Raw genomic sequence first — 22,990 nt, forward strand, 5'->3', positions numbered from 1 at the left:
TTGCAGTTAATATATTTCTTAGTTTAAAAATAATATAAAAATATAATAAATTGTACAAAAAATAACAAAATGTAGGAAAGGAAAGAACAATAACAAAAACGTTCGGGGTCTGCTAAACAATTGGAGTAAATAATAAATATAATAATTTGAACAATGTATTTTATTAGACAGCAGAGGGAGTCAGGAAATCATAAGGTAAAGGCAAACATCGCTCCTCCCCGTTAAAGAAATGTGGCCTTCTCTTGCAGTCGGAAATAATCAGGACTGAAGCAAACACAACACTAACGACCCAAAACAGTGGCAAACATGAACGTTATTCTGCTCAGACATGTGATGTTGCTGCACAATTAACCTATATAAATTAAATCATTATTATCAAAGTCAGCAAAATCACTATTAATTAACAATTTGCTATTTACTTACTGTACACCCCCATATTCATCACCGGTCAGGACTAATTTGGAGTTTACGAGGAGCAGTGAAGGCAGCAGAAGCCCCGTGACAGCCTTCCGCGGGAAATTCAGTACTGGGAAACATAGTAGCGCCATATAACCTCTATTAACGCAAATAATTACTGTCAGTGGACGTTGCTGGTACAATCAACTTAACGAAATGGTAAGCAGATGTTCACCTTTACCTGCAGTTGATGTGATAGTGCTCTCAGAGACGACCGTCGCTGACCAAGCTAGCTGCTAGCTAACTATAACATCAGCTTTAGCTAACAACCGACAATAACGTCACCAAGTTGATACAACATATTGTTAGAGTTAGCGTTAACGTTATACATTTGGCAATACCTCAACCATTTATGTATTAGTGTCAATATTGTTCGTAAATCAAGACGTACATTACTATCTACGGATCATTCATGTATTACTATCTTAGTGACTCGTTGACACTAAGATAAGCAGACGCAAACAAGACAGCAACAAGACAATATAATCGACTAATAAAGAGCAGGAGTGGTGCATTGAAAGGGCATGCAGTCTGTAAAGTAGCTACGATTGTCTCTTAGTTGTGATAAATAGTACAATACCAATGATTGATTAATACGTAGAACAATATTGTAGAAGCATAAACATGTGCAATAAAGAGCCACCACACCATATATTAAACATGCATATTCCAAAGTGCTGCAAACTGTAAGGCTACAGTTTCACGTTTTGTTCCTTGCTTAATACTAGGAAATCAATCCCTCATAAAGTGTTTACTGCCACTCTTGCATATCATTCTATTTCTGTGTAATATAGTGTAATATTAGTTGCTGTTGCTGAAATGATCCAGGACTTATGGTGCATGAAACTATCTGTTACAGTCAAAGAAGAAAGGACTGAGTTTGGAGGAGAAGAGAAGTCGCATGATGGAGATTTTCTTTGAAACGGTGAGTTTTTCCATTTGAGGTTTAGTAGGTTGCTAATATAGATTTAGGCTGCCTTTTTGTGAAGGAGACAAAAGACAACAAACTACTACCAGAGTAAATGTTCCTGTAATGACAGCGGCGCTGCAGAGGTTTTGTTTTTTTTAATTTTAAAAACCTGCAACAGATGCAGAAGAAATGCATCACTTAGTCAAGTGCTTTCTCTCTTTGATGCATATACACATCATCTGCACACACATACTTTTCATAACTAAACTGACAAAGTCTAATTAGAATATGTGGAAATTAAAGATGTTTTAGAACATTTTTATTCGTTAATAATAATAACAATACCCCAGTAATAAAAAGTAAGCTTAAAAGTGCTTTACAAGGGGGGGTTTAAAACATTTCAGCATTAAAAATAGATCAAATCAGACCATTACAGATATTGAATATCTTTATGCTTCCTAAAATATGAATCAAAATACCTGGAACGACATCATGTTACTGTATATTTTAAAACAATTATGAATATAAATCCATATTTTTATTTGATTTCTAGAAAGCCCAAATAAAGTGCAGTCAGAAACGTAGAAACTGAGACTCAGATCGTTAACTAGTTCCCTTTTCTATGATATGATGATGATAACAAGTATTTCCTTGAATATGTTCTCTGATTGTCTTTGCAGAAAGATGTGTTTCAGCTGAAGGACATTGAGAAGATCGCCCCGAAGACAAAGGGCATAAGTGAGTAATGATCCACAGCTTCAGTAGAGAAACTGAATCTTTTCAATGGTCTGTTCACATGTGTCCAGCTGGTCCAGTGTTCAGGTTGGCTGCCTGTTCAACACCATTGAGACAGTGTTTTTTGTGAGTGTCCCATGCTGCTTTAAAAAACTAAACAGATGAAACAAATCTAAAGGTTAGTAGAGACGTCACGGGGATCTGGGAGCTGAGTCTGAACAGGAGACCCTCGAGGGATTTCTAAGGAAAAAGCATAATGTACAAAAATGTTGGAACTTTGTCATTCTTATATTTTCATAATTATTTTATGCATGTTTTAGCCAATTTCTCATTCAGTTAATCTGCAGATTTAATCTTCTGAACAGAGCTATTTGTTGTTGCAGCACACCTTATTTGAATATGCACTTTGATCTGGAAAGTCTAAAATTGTCAACCATAACTTAAGACACCTCAGAACAAAAGTTAAGTTACAAACCTAACAATGTTGGTGAGATCAGCAGAGCAGTCACTTAGTTTTGTTACCTCAACAGGTGAACTTCAAAGATTTGAAAAGGTGGTTTTAATAAATCACAAATATAACCGTAGTGTGTGTAAAAGTCCCATTAAAAGATATAAATGGGATAACGCGTGCATGAATACCATCTATGGTCATTTAAGTAAAATACCGTCCAGTTTATTTCCAAAGATCATACGGTCGGTGTCAGCAGGCACCCTCATGCATTCCTGAAAACATCGTGGTGACATGATTGCAACATGACCATGGCAACCAGGACTAGCTGTTGCCATCTTAACTGTACTCAGTCTGCAGAAGCAGAACCAGACCTATCAACGGCAGCAATCTCATAGGGCAGAGAACCGTTGAACTAAAACACATTCCCTCCATGTCAACATGGAGCCTTACATTATGAGTATGTAAGGAACATAAAAAAATAATACAAACTTGTATTTTAAGTGCTGCATAGGAACAAAGGTGCGTTGCGTATGTTTGGGTGAACCGAGGAGGGAATTGTTTTAAAGTGGACATAACATTATTCTGGAGAAACTGGATCGTGTTGCTGTGATTAAAAGCACATGTTTTTTGTCCCCCTTACTTGGGCATGATGCAGTTACTGAGTGATGGGGGGAGGGGGCAACAAAATATCCGCATTATGGGCACGTTTCCCTGTAGAAGGGGAGAACATGTGAGAAAAGGGGCCAAGGGAGTGATCTCAGCTAAAGAAAAGAGTGGTAATAACACTCGTAACCAATAAAAAGCAGAAGTAGAAAAAGGGCTATTTTAGGCGCATGAACAGAAACGGGACAAAGGACTGGATTCTGAAGTCATGCACACACAGAGCTTGGTTGACCCATCCTTTCGTTTTGGATCCTCGTTTATATTTTTGCTACCGTGCAGCTCTTCACACGGCAGATACGCTCTTTCAGTTTTCACAGTGGACCGGCTGAGCAAAAAACGTGTGGGAGTATCACATTTCACCGCTGACACTGTTCAAGATGGAACTCCTGCTCTATTACATCCTTTCATGCAATGTTCTCTCGGATAAGCGTAAAACGGCCCCTGACAGGCTGCAGATGTCGGGGTTAAGATGCGTGAACATTCGAGCGGTACGCCTCGCCAAATGTAGAAATGAGACCTGATGCTTTCTTGTATTTAGAACAAATCCTCTGTAGAATATCGCATTCTACAATCTAAAAATCACATTTCATATCGCCTAAAGTCTTCTCGGCTTGTAGCGATCACACCTCGTCTATAAACCAGCAGTCCACAAATCAAATCAATAATCCACAAATAGCATCAACTGCTGGGGAGGCAGAGCAATGATGGAAAAAGAAGGAGTGTGGATCTTTAATGTAGGAGGTTTGCTTTCCTCTCTCTGCTGCTTTAAGCGCCCATGAGTGTGAAGGACGTGTTGCAGAGCCTGGTGGACGACAACATGGTGGACTGTGAAAGAGTGGGTACGTCCAACTACTACTGGGCCTTTCCCAGCAAGGCCCTGCACGCTCGCAAGCACAAACTGGAGGAGCTGCAAAACCAGGTGAGGACTGGAAACAACAACAACCTCATATCTGTATAAGCTGCAGATGTTACTGAACAAAACACAATGAATGAAGAGCATTGCGCTCTATACAGCACAGAGACAGAGATGTAGAGCATTTCTCCAGAGCTGATGATGCCTTATTCCATGATGCATACTCATATTATGTGAAAGGAGAAGACAGATTCCAACAGAGTTTGTCCAAAGGTTGTGCTTTCTGTTTTAAGAAGACACTGCTGACTGTAGTTTACAGTAAATGAGGTCAGCATATAACGAGCACGGCCCAGAAAGCTCTTCTGGTAATCGAAAGCGAGGAGAGAAATGAGGAGAGGTAGAAACTCTAGATGGCTTTTAATTATGTTTTCATTTCATATTATTTTCACATTTTTAATCTTGAAAATAAATATAGAAATTCCCCCACAAAAAAACCCCTAAATAATGAGCCCTATTTATAACTTGGAACTGAGAATCTCTCATGTCGCACTTGGCGGCTTTTGCCGACACTCCTCCAACACTGCTCGTCTTTGAATTTCTCGGTGTCCGTTGCGTCCCACTTCCCTCTCCTGTTGCCTGGCGGACAGATGGTGTGAGGGCGGCGACTCCTCGGAGAACGAAGGCCACCAGATTTCTGGAACAGAAGTTTAAACGATGTAGAGTCACAACCCTGCCACCAAAATAATGACGTGCAATTCAGACATTACACAGACAGATTAACTGTAGACTTGAAGTGTGGAATGTGACTGAAAGTTTATTATCTATTAAACCAGTTATGATTTAAAATAAAGAGGAGTAAGGGTCTGTCTGCTCTATAAAGGACGAATGAAAAAGTTAATTATAGAGCATGCTGTAATAAATGAGCCTCTAATGCACTGGTGAGCAGTCAAGTGATTCAGATTTTAAAGGGTGCGTATATGTATATGTATATGTATATATATTGGAGCATGTACATATTTTTCATTGCTAGCAGTTTTGTGTAGAATATGTTTAGCATAAGACTCTTTTTACTTTACAGATTTCTGAAGCAAAGCAGCGCAAAGTGTCTGTGCAGAAAGCGATTGAAAAAGCCAAAGTAGGACGTCACGATACCGTAAGAATACTTTCATATGCTTCCACGCCTTTATTTATTTTTTATAACAAAATAAAATGTCTATTTTGAATGAAAAGCGATCAAAATAAAATGAGTAATCCGTGTTAATTCCAGTTATGAAATCCAAAAGATCTCCGTCTATTTGCAGAAGGAGAGAAGCTCTCTGCTGACGGAGTTGCAGGCTCTGAGGGAGGAGCGGACTCAGCTGCAGGCCGAGTTGGAGAAGTACAGAGAATGTGACCCCGAGGTGGTTGAGGAGATGAGTGAGTACACACACCGTTTCCAAAAAGTCCGTTTTAAGCTTTAGCAGCAATCATGTCACCTGCGACCACTGACCAGAAATGTAGCCTCCTGTGAAACGTAACTCCACCCTGTAGTATAAACTCCTTCTGTGAGACCATCATGTCAGAGAGGTGGAGATTAAACTCCATCATCATTTGTGTATATTTAACAAGGTTGAATCAATTGTTGCCGCTGGATTTAAACGTGTCTATGTCTCGTGCAACATGTATTTTGTGTGAGGCTTTGACAATTTAATTTAATAAGGAGACTGGATTCTAATACATGAGGCTCATCAAAGCAGATGGTGTTTATTCTTTTTAAATCTCCAGTGAGGATCTCTTTATAGAAAGAGAGGCAAAGGATAGAGTTGGTCAACGTCCAAGAAACAAACCACTTGAGGAGCTTCTCTGTGACTCAAACCATGAATAAGTGTTTTCATTCCCCATAATGAATACAGAATTGTGCATTAAGAGCGTGACTATTTCCGTGCAGCCTCCCACAAATCGACACATATAGAAGTGATTTACAAATAAGACTCATGGTACAATTGGCAGAGGTTAACATTTCCCAGCACGTCATTCAACACAGACATACTGTAGGTACATTAATGACACAGAAAAAAACTGCAATTTAAAATCACCTACTTGTAGCGCAAAACAAAACGTACGCAGGACGTGGAAAAAACATACTTCACTCTCTCGAATTCTCTCCTCACACGTTCCTCCTCAACGTTATCTTGGCAGGTGTTCAAATGCATTAAAGAGGGTTTCAAAGGTTCAATGGTGGTCAGGGACACGTGTCCACATTCATATGTACAAAACGTGTATTATGTCCGTTTGGCAGTAGGGTCATAGTTTCTCACGGTTAAAATCAAATGTGAACGAGGAAGTGAAAATTGATCACAAGTGGTCGTCGCTCGAAATGCATTTGACCTGCGCTCTAACGTCAGTTCTGAAATGTCAGCTCAAACCACAAACGGGTTGCACGTTGATACAAGACGGTAAGTGTGAACAGAGCGAACCTTCCTGCTGAGACATTTCTTTTTCTGGTCTGCTCTTAAAACGTGCGTGTCAGTTTTAATTGCGCTCTAAATGAACAGTGTAACCTCTGACCTCCTCAGCTCAAAGGCTTTGAAGTTAAAATATATATATATATATTTTTTAAAGGCTGGAGAGAGAGAGAGAGAGAGAGAGAGAGAGAGAGAGAGAGAGAGAGAGAGAGAGAGAGAGAGAGAGAGAGAGAGAGAGAGAGAGAGAGAGAGAGAGAGAGAGAGAGAGAGAGAGAGAGAGAGAGAGAGAGAGAGAGAGAGAGAGAGAGAGAGAGAGAGAGAGAGAGAGAGAGAGAGAGAGAGAGAGAGAGAGAGTGTAGTATATCGGGACATGACCACAATGGTTTGAAATTAAACAATCAATATGTGCTTTAAGTGCAGACTTTCAGCTTTAATTTGAGTTTATTTACATCCAAATCAGGACTGAATGGTGGAGGAATCACAACACATTTTATACGTGGTGTCCCCTTTTTAAGGGACCAAAAGTGATTGGACAAAGTAACATAATCATAAAGCAAATTGTCACTTTTAATATTTGGTTGCAAATCCTTTGCAGTCAATGACAGCCTGAAGTCTGGAACCCATAGACATCAGCAGACGCTGGGTTTGGTCCCTGGTGATGCTCTGCCGGGCCTCTACTGCAGCTGTCTTCACTTCCTGCTTGTTCTTTGGGCAGTTTCCCTTCAGTTGTGTCTTCAGCAAGTGAAATGCTCACTTGGATTCAGGTCAGGTGACTGACTTGGCCATTGCAGAACGTTCCACTTCTTTGCCTTAAAAAACTCTTTGGTTGCTTTCGCAGTGTGCTTTGGGTCATTGTCCATCTGCACTGTGAAGCGCCGTCCAATGAGTTCTGAAGCATTTGGCTGAATATGAGCAGATAATATTGCCCAAAACACTTCAGAGTTCATCCTGCTGCTTTTGTCAGCAGTCACATCATCAATAAATACAAGGGAACCAGTTTCATTGGCAGCCATACATGCCCACGCCATAACACGACCACCACCATGCTTCACTGATGAGGTGGTGTGCTCTGGTTCATGAGCAGTTCCTTCTCCATACTCTTCTCTTCCCATCATTCTGGTACAAGTTGATCTTTGTCTCATCTGTCCACAGGATGTTGATCCAGAACTTTACAGGCTTTTTTTAGATGCGTTTTTAGCTAACTCTAATCTGCTCTTCCTGTTGTTGAGGCTCACCAATGGTTTACATGGTGTGGTGAACCCTCTGTATTTACTCTGGTGAAGTCTTCTCTTGATTGTTGACTTTGACACAGATACACCGACTGGACCTCCTGGAGAGAGTTCTTGATCTGAACTGTTGTGAAGGGGTTTCTCTTCACCAGGAGAAGAATTCAGAAGTCATCCAACACAGTTGTCTTCCATGGTCTTCAAGATCTTTTGGTGTTGCTGAGCTCACCAGTGCGTTCTTTCTTTTTAAGAATGTACCAAACAGTTGATTTGGCCACACCTAATGTTTTTAATGGTTCAGCCTAATGATGTCTTGCTTCACTGATAGTGACAGCTCTTTAGACTTCATATTGAGAGTTGACCTCAACACATTCCAAAAGCAAACACCACACTTGAAATGAACTCTAGACCTTTTATCTGCTCCTTGTAAATGAACTAACGAGGAAACAACACACACCTGGCCATGGAACAGGTGAGCAATTACTTTTGATCCCTTAAAAAGGGGATACTACGTATACAATGTGTTGTAATTCCTCCACCATTCATCTGATCTGGATGTTAATACCCTCAAATTAAAGCTGAAAGTCTGCACTTAAAGCACATATTGATCGTTAAATTTCAAGTCCATTGTGGTCGTGTACAGAGCCAAGATTATGTCAATGTCCAAATATTTATGGACCTAACTGTATTTGTATTCTACAGCTGTGGCCTGCTAAATGTTCTTTACACTTTAGAACAAAACCAAGAACAAAAAACACTTTTTTTAAGTTGGTGCCAAAACAGGCTTGAATCCAAAAAACACCTTATCCTTTAACATTTTTATTTGGGTCCCAGAGACATTGAACTACACCATCTAATTGTTAGACACTCTGCAGAAACTGTATTCCCAAACTTAATCACTGCAACAGCTGTTGGATTTTTAATCCCAACCCCAGGAACGTTATCCGAACAGAAAGAAAACTGTATTTCTTCCCTAAATATTGAAATGTAAATAAGCATTTAGGATAAGTAGAATACATTTAAGTATTCCATGTTAAGCCATATTGATCGTATGATCATGTTTGAAAATGGGGCTGGCGATATTAGATGTTTATCTTTATTTCCTGGGGGTATATGTGGGAACAAGGGCCTTCCTTTTTAGTTGAGGCTATAGCAAAAGTGCAATCTGTCATCTCTCTCTATATATATCTGTATATGTTCTGCTTCGACTTGTATGTGTATGACAGTAAATGCAGATTCAGCTGATAAACCCATTAGTTAGTGGTACAGAGAAGGGAGAAGCTTTCTCTTACTTTCAATCTCTTGGGCTTTATTTTCACATTTATTCCTGTCTCCACTTGCCTACAGGTGTTATTTTTCTTCTTATTTAACACGCACACGCACACGCACACGCACACACACACACAGCTTTGATACAGATAACAATCTCCCCCCCACAGTGAAACTTGAATTGTGCTCTGAGAGCTGTGTGCTGCTGATTCGATTCACAGTGTATGACTTGATGTTTTGCCTCCTGCTGCTGAGAGGGCTTAGAATGAACTTGCAGAATGGCCTCTGATCTGCACGAACACATCTGAGAGCATCTTAAAGCAAATGTCCGTCGAGACCTGTGCTCAAAGTACATTTAGCTATTAATACTTCTGTACTTTACTTTGCGCCATTACTACTTTTAAGTAAAGGATCTAAGTAATTCTTCTTCCACTAAACCAACATTACTACACACAAACTTTGAACATGAAGTGGTCAGTCAGTGGTTTATCATTCAAGAATCAAAAGTAGGGCAGCTTTAGCAGGCCGTACTTCTTTAATTTGACCTTTTTGTTCACATGAAATTAGACGTACATTATGTTTTATGTGCTGATTATTGGTTATTGTGCTGACTTGTACCCTGAGCATGTTTGACAGCTACACCCATAAATACCAATGAATCCAAAGCAAACATGTTGGCACCAAACTGAAAGTAAAATGTAATTAAAATCGTTGTGGCTGTGTAGTAAGTGTCTAATCCCACACATGCTCACTGTAAATTACCATTTGGAAGATATTAGTGTCAACAAGTGGACAGACAACATTTTTGACTGGTCTAATTGTTTTGACACCGGATACCAATCGGTCTATGTGGCAAAGGGTGGAGTTCAAAAACAAAAACAAAAACCCAGCCCCAGGCATGTGCATGGCAGGTATGACACTATGTGTGGGGGGGGGGGCAGAGTTAAAACAAAGTTGGACATGAATTCCTCTCATTTACATCCATATTGAAGGGAGACAACGACATCATCTTTCTTAAACTACCAGGTTTTACACAGTGGCACCATGTTTATTATGTTGTGTGTATTAATTATATAACTGGTTGCCCTTTTTAACATCTACCCAGGAACAACAGATTAGAAAATGAGTCACAGGTCCATGAGTCAGAAATTATATAATTCCGTCCCTCCCACCTGCAGCTGGTATTTATTCTTGTGGATAGTAATGTATGTTGTTCGTTTGTTTTTCAAGTTTAAATAAACACTAAAATTATCATTATTGACACTCGATGACATGTTGCTGATAAAGTCCTTGGACCAGATTGTTCTTTTGATTTTATAGAAAGGACAAATTGACGAGGAATCTGCCAAATATGCTGTAAAATTAAATAACCTTTAAAAAAAAAAGCTCACATTGGCTGGAAGCCCGGTCTTCTTAGCACTGCAGCCAAATCCGTGTCTGTCGATAGTTAACATGGATTCAACAAAGGGTTATTTAATAAAGCGATTATTCCAGGTGCCTAACAATTTAACGAGGTAACCTGCTGTTGTTTTAAGATCCAGTTTTATGGGTCACTAAATATTTCATTTAAAACTTGAGAGCACTCGCAGAACATTGTTCAGATCTTGTCAGGTTTCTCAAGACGTTTTCCAGTCACTGCTGTCGGGGAGGTTTAGGCTAAACTGTCCGCTTGGATTTAATAGTAAACCGCAACTTGTTCATACAGTAAAGCTGCAGCTATCCAACCATCACATCACTGACCACACTTTCCTCCATAAAGGATATTGTTTGCTGCAGACCTTCATTTATTTTCACTTTCACAGTTTAGTTTCTGTCTTGTGTTCAGAGTTTTCTCTTAAACTAATTTACTAGACTTGCAGTACATTTGTTGCAGAAAACCTTTTTTCTTCTTTGAGGTCAAGAGAATGTCCGCTGAGTCTTGTGCTGTTTTTATTTGCACAGTACGCAAGGCTTGCTCATAAGCACGGGACACAAAACGTACACACGCTGCATGGATTTGCAACACGAAATGGACGATTTCGGTGTTTATACACAGCGTAATTAAGTGCAACTCCTAATTTCACTATCAATCTTTTAAAATGGCTTTGTTGTTGAGTAGGCGTCTTTAAGTTTTAATCAAAGATCTGAGCTGATTTCTTTTTTTGTGCAAAACTGACCCAACGGGATAATGTTTCATTCACCTGATGAAATGAAATAACTTAATATTTTGAATTGCTTGCATGCACTAGTTCCCTTCCATTGGTGTAAATAATAATGAACTCTGAACACACCTTGCATAAATAAGGTTCAATGCACATATTGATCATACCTTTTGTTTTGCAGGAAAGTCAAATGTTGTAGCAAAAGAAGCCGTTTCCAGGTGGACAGGTGAGTCTTATCTTTTTAACACATGCACATTTGATTAATTGAGCTGCACCAATTAGGCGATTTAATCAATTAGTTGATCGACGGAAATACAGTACAGGAGTAACTAAGGCTCCCTGAGGAAGGTCTTATTCCATTGATGACTCTTTAAAGCACTCGAGCTGTACGGGTACTTTGTGTTGTCACCTCCCTGCAGTCGACACTCTCTGTGTGCGTTCATTAATCTCAGCGGTAACTTTGGAGACAGCTGACCTTCAGGGATCATGGTAACCAGCTGGGCCTGTGGTGTTGTGACTCTTTAGGGTCAACAAAGTCAAGTTGCCAGTTTCCCTTGGCACATTTATTTTTGCTTTACTTCCATAGAATTATACTCATTTAAAGAAACTATGAGTCATATGTGCCTCTTCCATGACTTTCCCTTTCCCTCATCTGGTGAGGACACAACTAAACTAATTCATGAAGTGTTTCCTCGCAGTGCCACGGACAGCTTTCTTAGAACGAGTGCGAGCGTTACTACAAGCTGTAATGTTCGCAGCTGTCCTGTTACAAGAACAATGGCGTCAGTTCTGTCACTCAACTGGACTTTTATATCCAGCAGTGAGGTTAAGTTGTTGACTCGGTTTGTCTGTCAGCAGGATTACGGAAAAACTGCTGCTGCGATTTACATGAAACTTGGTGAAAGCGTGGGCCATGGAAGAACCCACTAAATGTTTGGGAGCGGATCCGAATACACACTTATGTTTCACTTTCGTTAACTTTGAGAGATAGGGCATTTGTGGTGTCGGAATGATCAGGAAAATGGGTTCCCGACCGTTGGATGTCAAAGTGTTGTTGAAACGCTCCGAGCAAGAAGAAACTACACTTCTTCTTTGTGCCATGTTGTTTCCAAATTACAAGTTAAATCTCATGAACACACCGAAGTCGGAAGAATAACTTCCCACCCGGGGAAATGAGACAATCCGGCAAAGTATGTGAATACAACATTGGCCTTGGCGGAGGTCTGCGCTCTGAGTGCCATTCTAGTTAACAATTGTGTTACTACTGTGTTGTGACCAATCAACACAGCAAAGACACATCTTCTAGGCTGAAGAAGTGGCTGCATCTTTGTGAGCCTTTTTATTTTAAAACAAAACATTACACATGTAGCTGCCATTATTTCAGCTTCTAACAACAGACTCCTGCAGGCTTATGTAACAGCCCCACTAAATGTATTGAAATGTACTGTTTTGATATACTTTATTTCTGTAGCCTTGTCGCACTGAGACACACCCACACTAAGAGACTAACATACGAGCCCTGACACAGTTAATCATTTGCACAGACTGTATTTTGTCATATCAAATCTGGAGTAGAGTGAAAGGCATTACTAATATCATGAATCAGAGTTTATTGACTTAAGATGTTGATAAAACAGTTGTTTATCTACAGGAAGCTCTTTGATTTAGTTGTTAAAGGAGGGACACGGTCACAGCTTTCAGATTGTCTCATGAATCCTTTTTATAACGCAGTCAACCGAGTTCCTTTAACTAAACAGTTACATGGAAATAGACCGGGTATATTAATATGAAAATAAGTTAATTAGATGGCTATATGTCACAGACTGAAAGCCTGTATATGTAAGGCTTTGCAAGTATTCCACCTGTTGTTGGTTGCAAAACAAATGCAGTTTTAAGTCTCGCTCAGAGAATATTTCTACACACTTCCACACAAATTCCATCTAATGCAGAGCTGTACGGGACATGTATATTGTATTAAATCTGATTTTTATGCAAGAAAAAGTGGTGCACTACTCGCAGTCTGCGTCACAAATTGAAGCTTTGTCACAGAGTTCCCCCTCTCTCGTTAAAACTATCGACCAGATTCACCCTAATTGCCCAAATTATCTTCAGCTGTGGAAAATGTTCTATGTTCAGTAAGTAATAAACAAAATATATAAGCCAAAAATAACTTGAACTTTCACACAAAACAGCATTGAGAAAGAGAGTTTGTTGTTGGATCAAGCATCATTCTCAAATCCAGCCCCAGACTGTGCTGCCTGTAGAGCTACATGTATAACACTGCAAGGCCAAGTGCTTCAGTGTGTTTGGGCTCATTAAAACAAAGATTTTAATTTCTGTTTTCAGACAATGTTTTTGCCATCAAGTCATGGACGAAGAAGAAGTTCAACTTTGACGACAGCCGCATTAATAAAGCCTTCGGGATCCCCGAGGAGTTTGACTACATGGAATGACTGCCAGAGTTCATGATCACAATAAGGGAACAATGTGTGTAAAGCTTCAGTTTGAAGCCAGTAGACCTGGTCTCAGCAGTTCCAGTTTATGTTCTGTGTATGAGCCTGGGGTGGGCTCTGAATAAGGGTGGATATCAGTAACTTTGCTGTGGCAGATGGACTTTATCAGCCGATATGTTGCTTTGGTGAAACCAGAGAAGAGCAGCACCAAACATTAGTGGCTGTGTGTGGAGAGAGGGGGTTCTGTGATGAACACAAGCCAGCACCCTGACTGTTGGGACACCTGTTTGCATGAAAACTGAGAGCCCCAAGTTGATGATGGAAAGGAATCAACACTTAACACATCTGTGTAGCCAATGATCTAATTCATATGTTTTAAACAGATGGTTTGAAATCAAATGCTTGTACACCCAGTCCTCTTCACACAAAGTGCACTGGGACTGATGTTGGGAAATGTTTAGGATATGTTCTGTGTACAAGTGCTGTTAATATTTAAAGTACATTTACTTTTTTGCAGAACCTCTTCTCTCGTCCTGCAAATAAAATGTCCCTTTGAGTTTTACAAGTTGTTTTCTGCAGTTGTATTCATTGCAGAACTGTGTGCGCAGTGTGCAAATGTATTAACGCCAGGCTTAATACATGTGTTTCTTCCTTTCTGTAGAAATTGCCACTTAAACATTGAAAAGCACAACATTGTTTTCCAGAGCTGCACACTCACTTTGTGTATGACCAAAAAAGGAAACGTGTTGTCATGACATGTCTAGATGACTGCTGCTCTGCTTATTTCCTCCCTTTTCCGTCTGTCAAACTAGATGCAAAACAGGTAGTTGTCAGTTCTGTGTTTACTCAAGACGAAACCAATGTGTCTGGGTTTGTTGATTTAAATTTAAAATGTGCTTGTCTTGTCTTACTCCTCAGTTTTCTTTACAGCAGATGAATGCAAACATGTTTTCTGTTGATTCGTGACTTTTTATTTATAATGTTGCTTAATACAAGTTATTCTTCATTTGTAAGCCATTAAAGAAGAACATGTTAGTAGTACGAGACAAATGTTATGTGAAATATATGTATCCTTGCAAACACTGCATCCTACTGATTGTCAGTTTCCTGTTGCTTCTTAATGACATGACGTTATTGTTACTGATAAGGATAATCTACTGCTAAACAAAGGGCAGCTGCAAATGTCTCTTCTTACATGTCGTGTATTTATTACCCTGGTGACTAAAATATATATATATATATTCTAAACGCTCAGCTGCAGTTTTGTGAGGTGGAGCTGACACACCCACAGAAGAGAAACCTGCGTGCACGTTCATGTGTGTACCTGCCCAACCTGTCCCGACTGATCCATGAGTCTGACACGCTGAATGTCTCCTCCAGGGCCGTGCCTAGTTTTAACTCCCTGTCACTCTACTTAGAGAGAACGGTGTGTTGCCGCTTCTTTGTTGATCTCTTGTGAAGACATGTTTAACCAATGCGATACTTAGGCCAACCAAATCTTTTCACTTAACCTCAAGTGTTGGCTAAATAAAAGGACATAACACTAAACTGATGCCTAAAGAGGCTTTATTAAATGTAAGTCCCTACCAAGTAGGGTAAATACAGAGTTGTATTTATTTAATAGTATATTAAAAGTAAAAGTATGAAAACAACAATGTATTAAAAAGATATCAAGTAAAACGGTTATTTACATCTAATGTGCACTTTTACTGTTTGCTCTTTGAGGATATTTTGGTGCGAATACATTTTTAGACCGTGGTATTTATTTTTAATAGAATGGAAAGTACAAGTATGTCAAAACTGTACTTACTACAGTACTTGAGAAGATTTACTTAGTTACATTACACCACTGAGTCTAGCATGAGATGGAAATACTACATTTTAGTGTAAAAAAGTAGTATAAGAACCTCAAGTAGATGTATTTAGTAACTTCCCACCACTGTAGGGTGCATTATACACAGTGGTGGAAAGTAACTGAGTACATTTACTTAAGTACAATTTTGAGATACTTGTACTTTACTAAAGTATTTCCATTTTCTACTACTTCACTACATTTCTTTATTCTTTATTGTACTTTTTCCTCCACTACATTTATCTGATCAATTTAGTTACTAGTTACTTTGTATATTAAGATGAATAATTCAAAATGTAATCAAATATATTAAGAGGTAGTATTATACATTAAGATAAAACGTCACAGATACCTGGGGGTAAAGTCACAAGCTACCCAGAAGATAAAGTATATAGTGTAGCCCCAGCTTCAACATTTAAGTGATTAATGCATCACTAATTATAATCCAGTAATATATAATTCTGAAATGGGCCATTCTGTATAATGAGTACTTGTACTTTTACTTAAGTAAATATTTGAGCACATGACTTGTACTTCTAGGCCGTTATGAGTACCGTGTGCTTAAGTAAAGTACTAGTAAAGTAAATATATGCTATTTAGTAACTTCCCACCACTTTATGATATATATCTTTGCATTATGCTTTTTTGTGTGTGTGAAGTTTGTTGTGCTTTACCTTCAACAACAGACACGTAAACATCCTTGTTGCAAGTGTCAGTGGTGTCTGCATTCACTGTACAATGTGTTTGAGCAGGCGGGGAGGGACAGTGGGAGGGAGCTGCTGCTGCTGCTGCTGCCTCTGCCTCTGCTGCTGCTGCTGCGTGAGAGAAAGAAAGACCAACGCAGCGAAACACACAAGTGGGCTGCTAGCTGAGAGGGCAGCATGGCGGGGCTTCAGGACTTCCAACAAGGCAGCCACTGTCACAGGAAAACGTGGATCAATATACTACTAGGAATACTACAATTACTTTTACCCTGCGTACAGCACGGAGGGGCTCAGCTGCAAGGTTTGTTCGCACCTTTATGTTCCGCGTCTCGAGGTGAAACGTTAACGCGACCGTTGCAACAAAAAAAAATCTTTTTTTTTGGTAAAACGTTAATTTAGAGAGACTGACTTGACAGCAATCGTTACACAGGAAAATGGATTGCAAGCTAAATTATGTACACCGCTTGTAATGTCAAAATGTTAGAAACACGTTATGAATACAGTTTTAAGTAAGCATATTATTATAAGCAGAGCTAATGTTTTGTCAACCTGCTAGTTCATGCTAGCTCCCAGTTTCCTTTGCTGTTTGGGTATACCAAAGGATAACTTGTTCAGACAGGGAAGAGAACGTATTATCGGGATTTAAAAGGGGCACTTAGTGGTTACTGGTGTTTCTGTATTACAGCTACATATTGCTGAAATATAACTCTACGCGGTTAAATAGCCGTGTGTACTGCAGCAGCAGCAGAGATGTTTTCCAAGTTCGTTAGCCACCGAGCTAACCTTCCTGCTAATGAAGCAGCTAGCAAACAGCCTTTGTCAGCCTGCTGATGCGAAGTCATTTCCTCACTTGTCTGTGTGGTTATCACTCAAGCCGTTTCTGTTTATTCATTTGTTATAACCAGTAATAATAACGGCGTCAGTTTGCAGTTAAACAATTATTTTTTTTTACACCGCTTAAATATGCTGCATTTATTTCATGTTGCCCCAATTTCCAAAAGCAACACCTCACTGATAATTGTGTTTCTTGCTCCCACAAAGCTCTGAGTCAGATGTCCACCAGCGTGGTCGAGGTCTGGCAGCCAGAGGATGCAGACCCATTAGTCCATCTCCAGGTGATCCTAATATATTTCTTGCTGTGTGTTTTATGGTGGAGGAATTGAGAGTATCTATATGCACTGCACAGATGCATGAGCACGTGTGTGGGAAGTGCATCCCCATTGTGTTTGGCTCCAATTTGCAGCTAGTTGAGTTGTGCATATTCATTTGTTTATATAAGGAACTATAGGTGACCATACAAGACTATGTGATTATACTATTATTTAAGTTTTGTAGTTATTGAGTTAGTATCCACAGTTCGACTCTGAAGTAAAACCAGAGCGGGAGGCCACCTGCCATGTGGCTCCTCCTTATTTTCTTTTGTACATAGTGTCCATTGTGGAGTTCAGGCACTAGTACACACTGAGAGCATGTTAGGAACTACACAGTCTTTGTACTACTTTGCAGTTATATCCTGCATAATACTTAAAAAAAAATATTTCCTGCTTCTGTAGTTTGCATGTTATGTGTTTTTAGACTCTTGAGTTATAATTTCCTAAAGATTTTCAAGTAGATGGGTGTGATGATTACATAATCATGGAGCAAGACAAACACAAACAGTAGGAGTTGAGTGCTAACTGATAACATGTCATGAGGTCACCAGCTGGCTGTCATGTTACCTGAGGGGGGTGTGGCATTTTCTGCAGCCCGTTGTAAACAAATGGGAATAGCGTTGATAATTTGGTTGCTTTTAAAATGATTATGAACATTACACCAAATTAGTTAAGATCATTCAATAAAGTCTGTCTTTGACTGTAGGTGAATAGTTGTGAAATTTAATAAATATATTAAATAAATAAAAGCAGAATACTATTGTGATTGCATTGCTATGTTTCACAAAGTATTTGAAATACTTATTTTGCAATCTGTGCACGGCCATTATTACCATAGACATGTCCAGAAGAGAGATGACACACGCAGTTGATTCAGCATTGAAGATAATTTGTTTGTTGGATAGAGTAAAGATTGACGATGTTTTTTAAATAAAGGGGAAAGGGAGGATATGTCAGGTTTTTTCCACTCACCATTAGCTTGCAAACCAATTGCCATATGGCAGAATTGTTGACATTGTTAGGTGTCATGTTTAGATAGGCAGCGGTGAATGGAGTCTGTCTCAGTTACATGGACTATGTGAAATAGAGCATGACATGGATGTCGTTCATCTGTTTTCCAGTGCTGGTGGTAGTCAGCTGGTTAAGTAGCGTACTGTATGTTGCTGCAGGCACATTGAGGTCTTGAGCAGAGGTGGTGGTAGAGGAGATACAGCATCATGTGCCATAATGCATAGTAAAACAGATTTAGGCTGCAGAGATCATAACTGAGCAGAGATCGTGTGTATAACTAGAGCTTGCCATCTTCATCTCATACCTCTTTCTATTTTGTAAGCATTGACTTGTGTTTTGGATTTGACTAAGGATCTTATGTTCGGATTGACTGCAAGTCTAAAGAGGTGGCCTCCAGTCCCCCTAGTGATTGTTAGATTAATTCAGGTTTTCATCTCTTCAACCTGCCTATTTCAGTTGTGTGTTTTGTATACAGACCCTTGTCACATGTTTTAAATCCCTGCATTCATCTTAAATTCCCTGCAACTATTTACATTTACAAATGGTGTTGCTTTTGAATACACCTTGTGCTTTAATGGCTCACCTGCTTCAACGGCATGCGTTCTGTCGTTGTGCTTAATCAGGTGGAAAATCTGTTTCGTTTCGTTTACTCAAGCCATTATCCTGCCAAGCTTCAAAGGTGCTTTGGGCATTGTAGGATGTGAAATTGAGTAACACAAGCATACATCAGTTACATCACTTTTCAAGCTGAAACCTGTAACTTTTGCCATGTTAGTCAACATATTATAGGGAGTGTGTGTGTGTGTGTGTGTGTATTATATTATATATGTATGTGTATATATATGTATATGTGTGTATATATATATTTATATATTTATATATATATATATATTTATATATATATTTATATATATTTTTATATATATTATATATATATATATATATATATATATATATATATATATATATTATACTATACTGATTCTCCCTATAATATAATAATATATAACATAACCTTTTTTTATGTATTTGAAATACCATAAATAGATTAAAATAAAATTAAAATAATAATACAAAAATATTTTTTTTAAGTGTATATATATATATATATATATATATATATATATATATATATATATATATATATATATATATATATATATATATATATAATATATATATATATATATATATATCTATATATATATATATATATATATATATATATATAGGCTTAAATGTGCATGGAGATGTCCTTTTTATTTGGCTTAGTCAGTGAAGTAAATGTCTGATAAATGATGATACCATATCACATTGATTAAAAAAAAACCTGCATATCCAATACTGCAATAAACCATGATCTTAGACTTGCAGCATTTCCTGCAATGGCTTAATATAACCAATGACATTTAAGGGGTTAATTGTGGTCTCCGTAGAAACAATACATCATCTTTACTGGTTGAGAAATCTGTATCATCATGAAGCCATGATGGAGCCATAAGGCCCCCACTTGTTCCTATGGAAACTGTATGTTCTTCGCTTGAAGAGACCAAAGTTTATCTCTGTGTAGGCCATGCATGGTGCACATAACCTACTGCACTGTAGTTAATACTGTTAATACAGTTTACTGTGTTGTCATTTTCAGTTACTTACTTAATGAGCCACATTCAGTAAAAAGTTAACACCCTGTATTTATGATAATTGCTTAAGTTTTACATGCAATACTGCTGACGTGTATTTTGAAATATTATTTAAAATTATTGTCATACTGAGCCTCATTTTGCAGACTGACCTTGAAAGTGAAGCGAAGATTAAACCCTATTATCACACAAATCAGGTTTTGATCCAAGCTACGTCATTGTGGCAATGATCATTCAGCTGTCAATAAACTACAGAGGGACATTGCTGGTTAAATGTCCCCTTAACTTAGTACATGCAGTATGTTGACATGCACAGTGTAATCCGTTTAGGCAATAGTTTGAAGTGTGGAACATAGTTCAGCGTGACTTGATTTCCCCAATAATTCAAGTCTATATGATTTGTGATAATTGAGTGAATGTCTGGCAGGATGCTCCGTATTCTGGAGCAAACATGTGATTAGTGCTACGAAGTAAGAGAAAGAAAAATGGAGGGGCTTTATCGATGTCTATTTCCCTCCACTTCAAGCAGATCATTGAAATTAGGATGTACAGATAATGTATTAATCCTGAGGGAATTGTTCTTGTCCTCGCAGCACCATAACCAACACAACACTATATCGTTAACTAATGAATAAAAAGTAGAGTATGTAGAAGATACTTTATATCGTGTTAAAAGCACAATCCCACCAGTCACATCAACGTTATCTAGACTGATTACCAATTACGACTCCTTTTTTTGTGAAGTCACTGATCTTCAGAGATGCTGTACTCATTCAGTAACTGCAGTGCACAGTGTGAGAACATGTAGCTACAACAAAGTGGATGTTTTATTCTGAGAACTACAGTGTATTCTGCCAACACTGGCAGAAATTGCTGCATGCTGTCTCACCCTTGGAGTCGGGGTGGAAAATATGTAATGCCAGTTTTAGTTTCCCAAGGCTATTCCAATTTTCTGCTTGAATATCCTGGTTTATTTACAGTGAAATCTTATTATATGCAAAATAAAACCATTGACATTTCAAGAAATAAAATGCAGATGCACAATGAAACGTATCGGAGCAGTTGGTGGTGTATCAATGTGCGTCAAACCTCTTGTTTATGAAAATCATAGTAGCCAGAAGGCAGATTGGCATACCAGCATCCCACAGAGCCTCTTGATGTGGTTCTTTGTAGGCCACAGTGTGAATGTAGAATAAATGGGTTACAGTTTACTGTTTTGACCATATTGACTAAAGTGTATTTTTATTTACTTTGCAGGTGGAGAAGGAACGAAGAAAAGATGGTCTTTCACTGGAAGACGGGTAAGCTTTTGTTTGTTTATCTTCTGTGGGAACAGCATAAAACTGAACCTCTTCTGTGGGGGGGTTTTCACACATTTGTAACACATCACACAATACACATGTATGACAGCGTCCCTCGGTGAAAAGGTGTTATAGACATTTAAACCATCGCACTTTGCTAGCTCAAGCGTCGGTCAGACAAAAACGCAATCGTGTTTAAAACCAATCCGTTGTATGAAGTTAATGAAAGGATTCCACCTGTGCATGAATGGCACTTGGGAATACGTAGAGGCTTTCCACCAAGCCACATAATTACCAACAAACCAGCACACTGATTGCATCATACTGAAGTGTTTTGTCGTGTATAGTGTAGACTAGAATTACACGGTAAGACACAGAACGAAAGCAGGACTGTGGCGTGGGTGTGGTTTGTGAGCAGCCCAATGGAAAAACAAGCTTACCATCACCAGAGAATGATTATGTGTAATTTACAGACAGGAAGTTTTCATTCAATGTGAACATATTCAACAAACTGCAAATTATAGTAGAGCTCTGTTAAATGATACATTTGATATGCAGAATGTAACTGTAGCTGTGCGACAGCAGGTTTCTGTATCCGCACAGACAAATGACGAGGTGTGGTTTGAAGTTTTCTAAAATGGCTTTTAAAAGTCTTCCCCTGTATGCAGGCTGTGTTGTTTATGTTGGTGAGTGAGGGGGCGTGTGACAGAGAGAGTTTAGTGGGCGTGTGTTAGAGAGGCACAGAACCAAATTCCTGACTAATTTTAGAACTCCTTGAAAGAAAAAGGAGGAGAGGTTTGTCTTTCCCAGCTGTTTTTTGTTCCTGCAGAAAATTGTTAGGAAAAAATAACTCAATCATTTATTATTGTCTTGCTTAAGGAACGGACTACTCTTTAGGCTTGTTTATCCTTCTTATCGATGTTAAATCGTTTTTTTAAAGTCAAATATAAGTGCTCCCTGTAGCTTAACAATGTACATACAGTTTGGCTGACTTGTCTGCAAGTTGTTCGTGTTGCTCTGCATGGTTTTAATAGTACCTTAGTACAGCGTTATTGCAATGCCACGATATTATATAAGCCAACATGACAGTGTCACGCAGTTGTGGTAGCAACAGTACAAAATAAGTTTAATGTCCAAATTCATGAGCACTCATGCAGCCTAGCAAAGAAATGTCATCCCCTACAACTGTATGTTGGAGGACTTAAGACTAAATACATTTGAACAAATCTGAATAAAATATCAGATTCTCTGAATTTAGGCTTTAGACTACACGTTTGTATTTCAAACTTTGGTGCAGAGTTTTAAAAATGTGGTCGTTTACCAGCCAGGGTGGATCGAATGAAAAAGATGCTATCAAGTTGCATTATGGGAAATGTTGGACTTGGTGTTTTTTGAGCTTGACTCATACTAGAGACTAAAATCATAATATTTAGTCCTTTTCTACTTTAATGTTGACCTTTTTGTTTAGTCTCTTGTGAGTTCCTCAGCTTAATGAAAGTTTATAAAGTGCAATAAATCGCTGGATTGCTTCTTTAAAGTGACACGCTTCCAGTCTCGTTATAAAGTTCATCTGGTTCACACATGCAGCCAACTGTTGCTGAACAGTGTGGGAATATGGCTATTTTTAAGTCTAGGGAGGTGAGCGGCAAAGGAGGTTTCGTAGTGCTGGCTGACCTCGAGACCTCCTTCACTGTGGGCTGTGAGGCCTCTCGTGTCGGGGTTATCAGGTA

At 38.7% G+C, this 22,990-nt stretch overlaps 2 protein-coding genes and 1 long non-coding RNA gene across 3 annotated transcripts in view; 2 read left to right on the plus strand and 1 right to left on the minus strand.

Annotated features, from left to right (window-relative positions):
- Positions 1-457: 457 nt before the first annotated feature.
- On the plus strand, positions 458-14,862 carry mnd1 (meiotic nuclear divisions 1 homolog (S. cerevisiae)). Its single transcript, XM_029432877.1, has 8 exons — positions 458-615; positions 1,316-1,381; positions 2,047-2,104; positions 3,986-4,134; positions 5,147-5,221; positions 5,370-5,484; positions 11,330-11,374; positions 13,495-14,862. Exons 1-8 carry the CDS (start codon positions 613-615, stop codon positions 13,599-13,601), a joined length of 618 nt encoding a protein of 205 aa, XP_029288737.1. The 5' UTR covers positions 458-612; the 3' UTR covers positions 13,602-14,862.
- On the minus strand, positions 4,471-6,358 carry LOC115009116 (uncharacterized). Its single transcript, XR_003832365.1, has 2 exons — positions 6,148-6,358; positions 4,471-4,762 (listed from the first exon to the last, which is right to left on the minus strand). It is a non-coding gene; the product is annotated as an uncharacterized LOC115009116 (long non-coding RNA).
- Positions 14,863-16,260: 1,398 nt separating the features above from the next.
- Positions 16,261-22,990, plus strand: part of tmem131l (transmembrane 131 like) — a 28,317-nt gene continuing 21,587 nt past the window's right edge. The window contains 3 exon segments of the mRNA XM_029432874.1: positions 16,261-16,458; positions 17,199-17,272; positions 21,217-21,260. Coding sequence (XP_029288734.1) covers positions 16,335-16,458; positions 17,199-17,272; positions 21,217-21,260 — 242 coding nt within the window. The 5' untranslated portion in view covers positions 16,261-16,334.

This window comes from Cottoperca gobio, chromosome 1 (genome assembly GCF_900634415.1).
Source record: "Cottoperca gobio chromosome 1, fCotGob3.1, whole genome shotgun sequence".
Taxonomy (NCBI): Eukaryota; Metazoa; Chordata; class Actinopteri; order Perciformes; family Bovichtidae; genus Cottoperca; species Cottoperca gobio.

What these genes read in the sequence shown, in the direction of transcription:
- mnd1 (XM_029432877.1), top strand. An exon ending in CCCGAAGACAAAGGGCATAA is followed by an intron (nt 2,105 to 3,985) that starts GTGAGTAATGAT and finishes TGCTGCTTTAAG; the next exon opens with CGCCCATGAGTGTGAAGGAC. An exon ending in AAGTAGGACGTCACGATACC is followed by an intron (nt 5,222 to 5,369) that starts GTAAGAATACTT and finishes GTCTATTTGCAG; the next exon opens with AAGGAGAGAAGCTCTCTGCT.